The sequence below is a fragment of the Agrilus planipennis genome, unplaced genomic scaffold, assembly GCF_000699045.2.
Source record: "Agrilus planipennis isolate EAB-ADULT unplaced genomic scaffold, Apla_2.0 scaffold119, whole genome shotgun sequence".
NCBI classification, from domain to species: domain Eukaryota; kingdom Metazoa; phylum Arthropoda; class Insecta; order Coleoptera; family Buprestidae; genus Agrilus; species Agrilus planipennis.
The window spans coordinates 194,184-207,306 of NW_020438931.1; the positions used below are offsets into that span (position 1 = coordinate 194,184).

The window sequence follows — 13,123 nt, forward strand, 5'->3', positions numbered from 1 at the left end:
AATAAAAGAAATATAATTATATACATTAATTAAATTTTCATATGTAATTATTTAGTTTTGATTTCATTATTTAATTACAACTTGTGTGGTTGGCTTATTGAGTTCAAAAACAAATCAATGAATATGGGATTGTGTTTTCAAATATTTCATTGGTAAACACGGGTGTTTATATGAAAAAAGTTTAGAATGTCAAAGGTAAATTTTCACTGGTCAGGTTGCACGTAATCGGCTTACCAGTTTTACACTTTGTTTTTCAAATAGAATTGCAGGGAAGCTTAAATGTTACGATAAAACTAGGTTAGATTGCCATGCATTACCCATATCACAATCAAACATAGCTACACAAACTTTACAGTGTCCTTAGACTTCGGTTATTCACTTAAATTTACGACTCTTACACACACTTTTACATGTAAATAGCAACTATAAACATGACCGCAATAATAGAGGCCCCACGGAACCTCCTGACTCATGCATCTTTTCCCATCAAAAACTTAAGGTTATTAAGATTTAGGATTTGCTACCAATGAATTAAGAATAGCCTGAAATTGACTGAAAGTAACAAAAACAGGTACCACTCTGCATAACCATCGTCTAGGGGTAGGTCATAGACGAATAATTTGAAAACTTGAATTTTCAAAAGATAATGCTAAATTTTCCACTTCGAAATACTAAAACTTCCAAGTTCATTGATAGCGAAACTGCTTATGGCTACGAACTGCTAAGTTAGATGCATAAGCAATGCAGTGAATGTATAATCAGTTAGAGGTTGAGTTTTTTTGATAATACCCTGAACTCTGTTGTAATATCCTGACATATTACCTGCTCCATCGTAAGTCTACTCACTTGAGATTCGAAAGCACCCCCTGATAAATTGGTGTTGTTACGTCCATGACTTTAAATACTTAGCAGTTAAGGAACTTAAGGAGTTACACTGTTAAGAAATTAATGTTGCTCAAAAATTTGTAAATAAGTAACTGTACCAGACACATTTGCAAAACGCTGTTTAGTTTTAGTAATGAAACATAATAGACGCTAAATATTAGAAATAGGATGAAAAGTAAAAAAGGCTTTACCATTTTAAAGGTTCGTGATTTTTGACGGTTTCGGGAAAATGGTGAAACTGTCTTATTTTTTATCCAATTTTTTTTTATTTAGCGGCTATTCTGTTCCATTGTTGAGATTTAACAGCTTCACCAAATCAAATTTTGTAGATCTGTCTTATATAATTAGTTATTTACTATTTTTTAACAGTCCCGTTTCCTAACCTTCTCATATATGGTTGCTATGTTGGATATGATACAGCGAAAATTAAATTTCAACTTATTGTTAGCGGGGTAAGAAACAAATGTAATGTAAAAATGTTTTTTTTTTAAGCTGGGCTATTTTTCCAATGAAAATTAATCTCCTCTTCGTTTTATCAGTAAAAGTTGGTTTTTGGACAATACATATTTGTTCTGAAAAATGGATAAATAATTCTCTGTTTCTAATTGTTCCTACATAACAAAAATATCAACAGTAATAAAAAGTAGTTATATTTAAATTGTCATTTTTAAACCCTAAACAGTTCCTATACAGTGTACCCTTTATCGTAGTTTTATATACGTGTACGTTATAGATTTCAGCTACAAAGTACTTCCTTTTTAATATTCCTTTGAAAATATACACGGCTGTCCTCAGATATATTCACCACCCTTTATCGTAATCTAGACTATTCGCGCTAACAAAACAAAGCAAATGTTACTATACCTATACATTGTAAAATGTTAGGTTTTACTTTGATAAATATGCAAGAAGTACTTTATGCGTAGAATATCGAATTGAAGAGGAAATTCAAAAGAATTCTTTGTTGCTGTTCTGAAAAGAAAATGGAAAAGTTTCTGTTTTGTACGAATACTATTAGCCAAATATGAATAGTTGGGTGATGGGGGATGCGGAAAGGGTGAAAAACTCGCACACCAATATACATGTGTTGCCTATTTATTAATCAGTATGTATACCTATTCCGGTTCTATTGTCTTGTAAAACATAAAAAATTGTTCATTATTATTATCTAAATGACATTTTGACGCTAATTATTAAAAAATGTACCTATACTTAAGAACGTTTAAGTTTTTGATCAAAACTGCCAGACGCGGATCACGATTTCGATCTTTTTAGATCTCATCAACGCGCTGTAGGCAGTTTCGATAAATTATTAACCAAACCGAGGAAGCTTCAAAAGAATAAGTTTATGTAATATTCAAATACATGCAGTGTATCGCCATCTGGTGGGTATTTGCTGCTACTGAAGTATTTTATATGTTAGACAAGGTATTACTAATATATATATTTTAACTTGTCTAACTAAATCAACGTTATAGGCACGTAAGCCAATTACTTATAGATGACGAAACAGACTAAAAATAGGTGTTTATATATTAAGTATCCTAACTGAGATATTATAAAAATATAAGGGGCGAGAAGGATTTGCTATCTAGTAGTAGGAGAATAAGAGGACTAAAGGTATGTCTCAGGTCAGGTCCCACCTTAGGAGGAATGACGCATTATTTAGAAACATATTAAAAGTAGAAAAGGGAGTAAGAAACGGGGAGGAAGATACCATTCTTTCTATTGATCCTACCATTAATTTTTCAATTCTTTTCTCTGTCTCTGATGCCTCACATAATGACATTACGTATTCTGCTGTTTTTCGTGTTCTTCACATAGTCTGCATATCTTTTCGCTGCTTTCTAGTCAATATCTGGATTCTTTCCATTTGTTTTCTGTTCTAAATGTACTATTTTTATGTTCTTTATTTTTCCTTTTGTTATTGACATAATCTGGAAGTTCTTCTTGTCTCCATTGTAAATACTTTTTTGCGTATCTCCATTTGTTTATTCTTTCTTTCTTTTCTTCTTCTATTTTCTTCTTTTTCTACTCCTTAATTATGTTTTCTCCCATTTCTTCTCTTAATCTTACATCCGTTATAACTTTTCTTATTTCTGCATAAAAGTCTGTTCTCTCTTTTCCCCATTTTGTTCTTTCCCAATCTTTGCTGATCATGATTTTTCTGCATTATTTCAAGATTATGTTCTTTATCTTTCATTACATTCTCTTCATATTTCATAAATCTTACGGCAGCTTTTATCTGGACCTCTTTTACCTTTGTTTCCTCTCTCACTATATATGCATTTCCCTGGATCTAATATATTCTTCAGATGTCTTTCTTGTACCATTTGGATTTCTTTTCTTTTTTTGCTTATATATTTCCACCGCATATAACAGAATACTTTTCACCGTAACATTAAATATTCGTATCCTCTCAATAAAATCTCTTCCGAATTTCCTATCACATATGCTCCATATTTGTATCATGGCTACTACCACCCATTTGCACATGTCTTTTATATGTGCTGCTTCCCCTTTATGTTACGCTATTAGTTGGAAAATGGATACAAAGGCAAATATTTTTTTGACAAAATACGATGCTAGAAATTGTGTTTCATTCAACATTTCCATTCAAAATTTTTGCGTAAATAATTATTATAACCAAAAATAATACTTATGTATAATTAATAAACAGTTAATAAAGTTAAAAATGACCCTTATAAAGATAAAGGTTGTATTATTTCTATATTAACTATGTAGTTTTCTACGTGTTTAAAATTGACTTTATTGGTAGGTACCAGAACGGATAAGGGCTATGAACTCCAGCATAAAGTTGTTGCTAATTGTGAGAGAGCCAGTGACTCGGGCTATCTCCGATTATACTCAGTTGCGAAGCCACGCGGCAACGGCCCCTTCTTTCACTTTCGGCACGAGTTCACCCCAACGATCCTTTCAACAATTGGCTCTTCATTCTAACGGGTCCATAAATGAAGCTTACCGGCCACTAGCAATTTCCGTTTATCACAACTACATTCATCGTTGGCTCGAGACTTTCCCAAGAGAACAGGTAATTTCGATATAATTTTGCGTGCATACATAGATATAGATACATGCATACATTTATACATATTTTAGTAATTGAAAACATTATCAGATGAGTATAGCTCTAACGAAACCTTACAGCTATAAAATAGTCAATTTGAAATTGCGAATATCATAGGTATTTAAATCATTAGGTTGCGTCTCCATTATTGATTCAATTTGTTCAATAATTATGCAGCAAAGCATTTGAACTCCAGCGAAAGCTAATCAATTTTGTTTGTATCTAATTTTTGTCAGTGGGGTGATTTACCTGCAAAGATTATTTTTCTGCTTTAGCATCTGTTATAATATTTTTCTATGGTAAACGAATATTTCTCGTTGAATGTATTTTTCATAAAGTTTATTATCTAAAAACTCTCAATACTTAATATGTCTTGAATGAAAAGTAACTTATAATGTTCTGAATTTTCCACAACGAATGGGAACCCATTTCATCTGTTTCCGATTTATAGGTAGGTATATTTATTTCTGGATATCCTGCAAATGCAAACTTTGACTTACGTTAGTCAAACAGTAATTTAACATGCACGATTTTATACATGTATGTATATGTATTATCCTGGATTTGCTCGTACTAATGTTGATACAGTTGTATGCCATATTATACATACTATACCTTTACGAATTTGATTCGAGTATGAAGGCAACGTAAACTTTCGTCTTTGAAAGATTCCTTTTAAGAATTACATAAAGGTTCTTTCAAAACCGAAGCCAATACCTGATTATGTTTCCGTAAACGTCTATGTCAGTAAGATATTTATCGTTTACGTACAACGCTGACTTTTATAATGAATTATAATTAATAGCTTCTAATTTTATTAATAACTCAACAGTTTGGGTCGCTGCCGTATCATCTAAGTAAAATAAATGCAGATTGTATCTAAACGTTGTAGAAAAACTTGACTGATAACATTATCTTAAAGTCGACCACAGTTTAAAATTTTAAAAAGGGATTATCCAAAATTATTGCTCCTTGATTCCGATATTTATAAGATGAAAAATCACATTTGCCAGGCGTCTCGTGATATAAACATCAATTTAAAACTGCAATTTTAATTACTACTTTTGTTTAGATCCTGATAGTCAACGGTGATCTACTGATCGAAGATCCTCTATCTCAGATACAAAGGATCGAGGATTTTCTAGGATTAGAGTCGAAGATCAGTACACACAATTTCTATTTCAACGAGACCAAAGGTTTCTTCTGCTTGCGAAACGAGACTTCAGATAGGTGCCTGAGGGAGACGAAGGGCCGAAAGCATCCCCGAGTAGACCCTCTCGTCATATCCAAGTTACGTAGGTATTTTGCCGAACACAACCAAAAGTTCTACGAGTTAGTTGGAGAGGATATGGGCTGGCCCGAGGAGTAAGGCTGACATTAAACTTTGACTTCTTGTTATGTTATTACTAAAACTTCATACAACTTACATAGTAGGCATATGCTCCGGGTTGACCGTTCCAAACTCATAACGAAGCGGCATTGCACTTTCTACACACATAGCTAACATTTACATACATTACGTTACATTCCATTGCTGAATAAAAAGGCAAACTGCAATAGTCTCTTTACAACAGACATCAACAAAAATGATACAGACAAGGAGGTGAATTGTAAGCTGCTATTTTATTTTTTGTCATTTTCGGTGTATTAAGTACAAAAAATTATACTTTCTGTGTAAATTGTTAGAATCAAATAAACATTTTATTTACAAGATTGTTAGCAATACTTACATCAGAATATAATCACTGAATATTCGAAAATGAATCGAAGATGCACCGAAAATGACAAACACTGATAATAATGTGTCGTTTTTTCGGGATTTTTCATTAGTGTATCATGGGATAAAGACCTATTTGTTTAAATTTTATTCGGGGGTTCGTACCTTATAGTGTGTGGTATTTAGAATGACCAAACATCAAACCTCATTGGAAACAACAAAGTACAAATCTTAGGAATTTTTATTATTTTAGCGAATAAAAAGTACTAATTGTTCTATTTTTTTACAGATGCCAAGTAGTTATTAGTTACTTAACATACCAAATTTACTTAAAAGCATATCTCATATGGGTTCAAGTGCCAAACGGTTGTCTCATAATTATTTCTTCGACAAATAGGTCAGGTTAGGTTAGGTTAAATACTACAACGGGTTGCATTAATGCTTGATAAACATTTTGATCTATAATGATTTTGCATATTATTAAATTTATTGCGACAAATTCCGAATTTATTTTTGAACAAAAATACTTAATAATTGATATTTTTATATTTGTGAAATATCAATACTTAACGGCGAAGCAATTTTGTAAATGTTCTCTTTTCTAATATAAAAGGGTGAACGGGGTTTAACAATTAACCTTACGGCGTCTTGCCTTGGGGTAGCGGATCAAAAATTAAGGAAATTGGCTGGTACCTAAATGATAAGGAGGGAAATTGATGGCTCGTTTATCCTTATACATATTAAGTACCACAGGGCAAAACTGAGGTACGCATATATACTATTTTTTACTTAATTTTTTGCTACATGTCCCGTCAATATAACATGCAAGTAGCAACGGATTATTTATTATACTAACGACAGTTTAGAATAGGAACTTAATCCATTGAATATAATCGATTTAACATCATTTAAAAGAGTTCATAAACATTTTAATATTCGATGCAGAAATGAAGTCGCATGAAAAGTTAGGAGTAAGATAAGTCGTCTAACTGTACACGTTTATATGTATATATATCAAAAACCGCTTTTACACCTCTACTGAAACTTCGATTGAAATTATAAAAGTTGTAGGAAGTGCATGTCTCGAATGTAGTTTTATTTAAATAAGAATGGGAAGGCATAATGTACATTTAAAAATTTATTGCCGTCAGCAAGGTTTGGAATAGAAAGTTTTTAAATAGATTATTTAATAAACGAAAATTTTACGTTCAAGAAAATGACGTTTCCAGAATTTATGTTTTTATCAAATACCAACAGTTCGTTGGAAGCGACTTTTTATTCCAACATCGCAAGCTGTAAAGTGTCTAATTAAAAAAGTTGTATTTGTCGATCTGAAGATTATTTCGTTCGTTTGCAGTTATAAAATTTGTATTTGATTTATCCAGCCTTACACCTCGTGACCATGAATTGCTAAATATAAAAACATATTTACTTTAAAATTAGATCTTGTAAACTGCGGGACAAAACCCACGAAACTGCACATAATTTTGCCTGTTGCAAGTACAAGCAATTGTAACTACACCACAGATTTTTTATATAAGCTTTTACCATAATTTTAACGTAGATAAATAGTTGAAAATTTTCGTCCATTTTTAATGAGGCTGGAACCAGAAATGATTGTGTCAAATAATTGTTTTTTCGGAATGAAAAGTACCCAAAACGTACAATTATTAATTTTTCTTCAGTCATTAGTGTTGACATGAACAAGAAGCATTAAACGCCAACGTCAACCTAATTGATTTGAAAATTACATTTTATTAATATCACTGTTATCTATTTCTTATCCCGATTTTGGAACCAAAATAAGGAACTACACCTACTGTCGCAATTTAGCTATAAACGCGTAATTCCATTACCTGTTAGATTTTTACTCTCATCGAGAGAAAAGAATTGCAGTAATTTCAAAAATAGGGAACAAACTCCAGCTAAATTGATCCTAATGAAATTGACGATATTAGTATACATTTACGTCATTTGGTAGTACCTAGTACCATTTATAAAATCCAGAATACCAGATTATAAATTGAAAGAAAACAATTAGTGTTGGCGTTGGCTATAAAACATTGATTTTAAGCTATTTCGAACACAATTAATTTCTGGCAGTCCTAGTTGATTAAACGCTTGCAATATTTTTTTTTTAATTATAGAAAAGAACTTTTAAATGAATGAAAGTTGAGGCTTTATCTTTTAAGCACTACGGAATGAAGGATATATTCGTAATATAATAAAAAGGAAAACAAAAGTAACGATACATATCAGATGATGCCATTAAATGAATACTATAGTAAGTAACTAAAGTATAGGTGTACCTTATAAACCGAAACTAAACATATCAAATACTGTGAGGAATGATCTTAACCCGGAAATGGTTGGATCACATTGGTCAGTGCCTTTAGGTTTAATGTATATCGTAATCCATATTGGAAGTTGTTTGCAGGCCATATTTTTTTACGCCACTCATATTTCTTTCCTTGTGCAATTTCACGCTATTATACAAAGCTTTATGAATGCATACATATAGTTACCAATTTATTATCTATTATCTCGTTTCCACTTCTGTTTTTGTTTTTTAACATATATTTTATGATAACAATGAGGGTACGTGATACTTTTAAAAATCTTATTTCAAACAGAAGAAAAATAGGAGGAAGTTGATTCTGAATCGTGAAATATTTTGTGAATTTATTTATACATTAGTACATACCCGAGTAAAAATAAAAAGAATTATAACACCATCGAATAAATCGACTCAATATATCTGAAATGACGTAAATGACCGAAACAGTTTCTACAAATTAGACGAAAATTTAAATTCTAAAATTATAGCCAAAATACTACCCTTTGAAGCTGTAAAACAGCTCCAAACTAGCACCACATTAACGAAGATCCGAAAGAACCCTCAAACAGCGTCTCGCCAAAAAACATACTATAATAGCACCAAAACAGCATCACATACAAAATCATCTACAAGCAGCACAAAGTTATTATGAAAATAGCAATAATAGTCACTTTAATAATAATGAGGGTATATGAATATATATCTATATACATGTATATATTTATATATATTCGAATTTTAGTATACCTTTGCTGTTTCGGCGCTTTTTTAGAATAAAAGCATCGTCCTTTCGGTGGTATTTCAGTAGCTTTCTGGAAAGCAATCCGTGCTGTATCCGTGCTCTTTTCGTACTAAATGCAGTACTGTTTCAGTACTCCATTCTTACACAATCGGCGGTTCAGTCCTGCAAACGGACCTTTTCCGGTAATATTTTAGAGAAATTTATGGAGCTAGTTTGGTTGTAATTCGGTGGAGTGAAATTGAAAACAATAAGTTTTATTTGGGTAGTTGAAAATTGAGTACATTATTTAATTACAACTTGTGTGGTTGGCTTATTGAGTTCAAAAACAAATCAATGAATATGGGATTGTGTTTTCAAATATTTCATTGGTAAACACGGGTGTTTATATGAAAAAAGTTTAGAATGTCAAAGGTAAATTTTCACTGGTCAGGTTGCACGTAATCGGCTTACCAGTTTTACACTTTGTTTTTCAAATAGAATTGCAGGGAAGCTTAAATGTTACGATAAAACTAGGTTAGATTGCCATGCATTACCCATATCACAATCAAACATAGCTACACAAACTTTACAGTGTCCTTAGACTTCGGTTATTCACTTAAATTTACGACTCTTACACACACTTTTACATGTAAATAGCAACTATAAACATGACCGCAATAATAGAGGCCCCACGGAACCTCCTGACTCATGCATCTTTTCCCATCAAAAACTTAAGGTTATTAAGATTTAGGATTTGCTACCAATGAATTAAGAATAGCCTGAAATTGACTGAAAGTAACAAAAACAGGTACCACTCTGCATAACCATCGTCTAGGGGTAGGTCATAGACGAATAATTTGAAAACTTGAATTTTCAAAAGATAATGCTAAATTTTCCACTTCGAAATACTAAAACTTCCAAGTTCATTGATAGCGAAACTGCTTATGGCTACGAACTGCTAAGTTAGATGCATAAGCAATGCAGTGAATGTATAATCAGTTAGAGGTTGAGTTTTTTTGATAATACCCTGAACTCTGTTGTAATATCCTGACATATTACCTGCTCCATCGTAAGTCTACTCACTTGAGATTCGAAAGCACCCCCTGATAAATTGGTGTTGTTACGTCCATGACTTTAAATACTTAGCAGTTAAGGAACTTAAGGAGTTACACTGTTAAGAAATTAATGTTGCTCAAAAATTTGTAAATAAGTAACTGTACCAGACACATTTGCAAAACGCTGTTTAGTTTTAGTAATGAAACATAATAGACGCTAAATATTAGAAATAGGATGAAAAGTAAAAAAGGCTTTACCATTTTAAAGGTTCGTGATTTTTGACGGTTTCGGGAAAATGGTGAAACTGTCTTATTTTTTATCCAATTTTTTTTTATTTAGCGGCTATTCTGTTCCATTGTTGAGATTTAACAGCTTCACCAAATCAAATTTTGTAGATCTGTCTTATATAATTAGTTATTTACTATTTTTTAACAGTCCCGTTTCCTAACCTTCTCATATATGGTTGCTATGTTGGATATGATACAGCGAAAATTAAATTTCAACTTATTGTTAGCGGGGTAAGAAACAAATGTAATNATAAATTAAATAATATATAGTTATGGTTAATAGTTATAAGACTCCAAAGCGTTACAATTAACAAATACATATCAAAATGTCCTGTGAAAACAAATATTAGCCAATAATACCTACATATGCAATTGTGGATGTGTGTTGATAGTTATTATCTATTAAAAATGAAAACGTAAATTTTATTCTTTATCGTTTTAATATTAGATTTTACGATTTTTGCTTGAATAGCATAATGATAGTGATAGTGTTTTGTGTTGTAAGAGATAGTAGGGGACTCACTCTCCGTTTATTTTTAAATGAGGGTGTCACAGAAATATGTGATTATAAGTCTACAACGGTCAACTCTAGAAAGTCAGTCAGCAAACAAAAAAGTCATTAAACACGATGTCCGAATTTGATCTGTTTCTAAGATATTTTACTTCAAAGCCTCTAAAGTCCTTTAATTGTGATTACTGAGTTTAATAAACAGCGGCTATCAAACAGTAAGGCTAAGCGCGCACTACAACTAAATTGTTCAACGACACTATGGTCGCAGTTTAGTCAGCCACATCATGATTAAAATAACTGTATTTTTTTTACTTTTGTTGTTTACAAGGCTGATTTTCTTTCAACTTTTCTTTGGTAAAATCTGCTTCTCCACCCATGATGGCCACTCCGGATCGTCATTATAACTAATAATAATTATTATTTTAAAATTACAAAAATATAAACTCAACCATTCTGTCGTCAGGTGCGCGCACAGATGGTGCTGTCTTATGCAGTAGGTCTATCAGCCAACTGTTTAGTTATGATAAGACTCAATCGAAAAGTTTGTGAACTGTTATGCAGGTTAATGGGCGCGTATTCGTATATTACCATTGACTTAACATAACCGACTAAACTGTTGGACGACAAAACAGTCCTAGTGCGCTCTTAGCCCAATAGAAGGTTTATATTTACTAAGAAATGGTAGTGTCGTGCGTGTTGTTTTCAGAATTGGGTAATAATCACCTAAATTTGAGCACACTAAAGAAAGGTTCTCTACACTCTAAGGACTATGTCCATGGTCCAGTAACATTCGCTATCTCAAGTGATCATTTTATCCAATAAAACTTACCACCGCAAAAGTGCTTCTAAATCATATTTGAAATCAGCGTACCAAAAACACGGGACATAATACTTTTCTGAAGTGGCCGCAATGGGCCCAAAACTGGCACCCTCCTTTACCATAAACTCTATACGATTTATTTGCTGAATTGTTGGAAATGTCCTCTCGTTTTACATGATTATAAATAAATATATATATATAGTACCTACCTATCGTACCTGTCTGTTAATTTTGTGAAACGGAGAGTTGTTCTTATTGTTGTTGTTAATTGTTAGTGAATTTATGGTTGTAGATGTGGTGTTCTTTCCTTGTGAGTATGTTACCTAAACGTCATAAATAACTAAAAATTCTAGTTCTTTTTCACTAGCTTCCTTACGCCATTTATATACATATATATATTAATCTTGGGCTGTGTCCGTTAAAGAGGTGTTCAAGAAAGGTCTTGTACATTAAAGCAACAATAGCACTTCAGTAACGCAATTCGTACTGCATTCACTTAAGATTAAGTATCTAGTTATTGCAATTATTTAGAAAGATACAAGTTCTTCGGGGATTAAAATATTTTCACTTATTTTATTATGTAAGATATCAGCAGAATATTTGCAAGAACAATGTTACCTAAACTATTATTTACACAAGCGGTTGTATTTGGTTTTTCGTCTCCTTGCGACTTGTAAAGCGTTAAGTATTGTAATAGTCAATACACGCTATGCGTGGATTGCCGCTGCGCTGTACGCGCCGTCTAGTAGCACCTTAAAATATTATTAATATTTATCTTCTGTTTTCTTAAACATTACCTAAAAATTTATCCAAGCAAGAGCTACATGTGCTATTTTTATACCCTAATGTACAGGTCGTTTTTAAGCACTGACTAGGATAATCACGTAATAAATGTAATAAAATTTTACCTACAAATTTATCCTATACTATTATATATAATTTTATTTGATATACTTAGCAGTATTAGTAGGTTAAAATAGCGTATCATGTAAGAATTTCACTAGTCCTTCTATTACTTACCGAAAATATTGTTAATTATCTAGTAGACTTAATAGTGTAAAATAATTTACCGTCTTAAATCACCATAAGGTACTTTTAAACCATCAAACATAAAATGCTTCTATTCATAATTAAAACATCAAGAATATGAAACCATCTTGTAATGAACAGTTTGGATACATTTTATGCACCTATTTAGTAAAATGAATAGATAAACCCATATTAATTAGGATGATATGTTAAATATTTTACTGAATTGCAGACTACATTTCAAAAAGCAAGTAATTATAAACGACACATATTAATGGAACATAGTTAAATCCCTTGTTTAGATAAAGGATATCTATAATAACTAAAAAGTGAAAATGATAACTTTGTACGTAAATTGATATTCTTGAAACTATTATCTACATTTTGTGTCACAGTCTTTTGAATTTTTTATTTGTAGATTATTTGTAAATTGTAACATGGTTTTGTCTATTCATAAAATTTATCAAAAATCCCTTTCATTATGATAATATATCCCCTATATGACGTCTAACATTTTCATCTTTAACGGGACCGATAAATACAATTTATTTTTCTCAAACTGAAGAAAACTGTAATGTAAAACTTGACAGAAAATTTTGAAGATAAATAGTAGTTCTTACCATCCAATCATTGCTCTTCTCTTTTAGCTTAATTGTTTAGATATTCTAAAC

At 31.6% G+C, this 13,123-nt stretch overlaps 2 protein-coding genes across 5 annotated transcripts in view; one reads left to right on the plus strand and one right to left on the minus strand.

Annotated features, from left to right (window-relative positions):
• Positions 1-9,052, plus strand: part of LOC108736724 (heparan sulfate glucosamine 3-O-sulfotransferase 1) — a 135,512-nt gene extending 126,460 nt beyond the window's left edge. For 2 of the 4 annotated variants that reach the window (XM_025974190.1, XM_025974189.1), the window contains exons 5-6: positions 3,665-3,937; positions 5,046-5,342. In XM_025974190.1, the coding sequence (XP_025829975.1) occupies positions 3,665-3,937; positions 5,046-5,342 (570 nt within the window). Of the gene's footprint in view, positions 1-3,664; positions 3,938-5,045 lie in introns of all 4 variants that reach the window. The other 2 variants (XM_025974192.1, XM_025974191.1) reach the window with 2 other exon arrangements.
• Positions 1-13,123, minus strand: part of LOC108736720 (chymotrypsin-2-like) — a 172,427-nt gene that overhangs the window by 69,730 nt on the left and 89,574 nt on the right. The window lies entirely within an intron of this gene.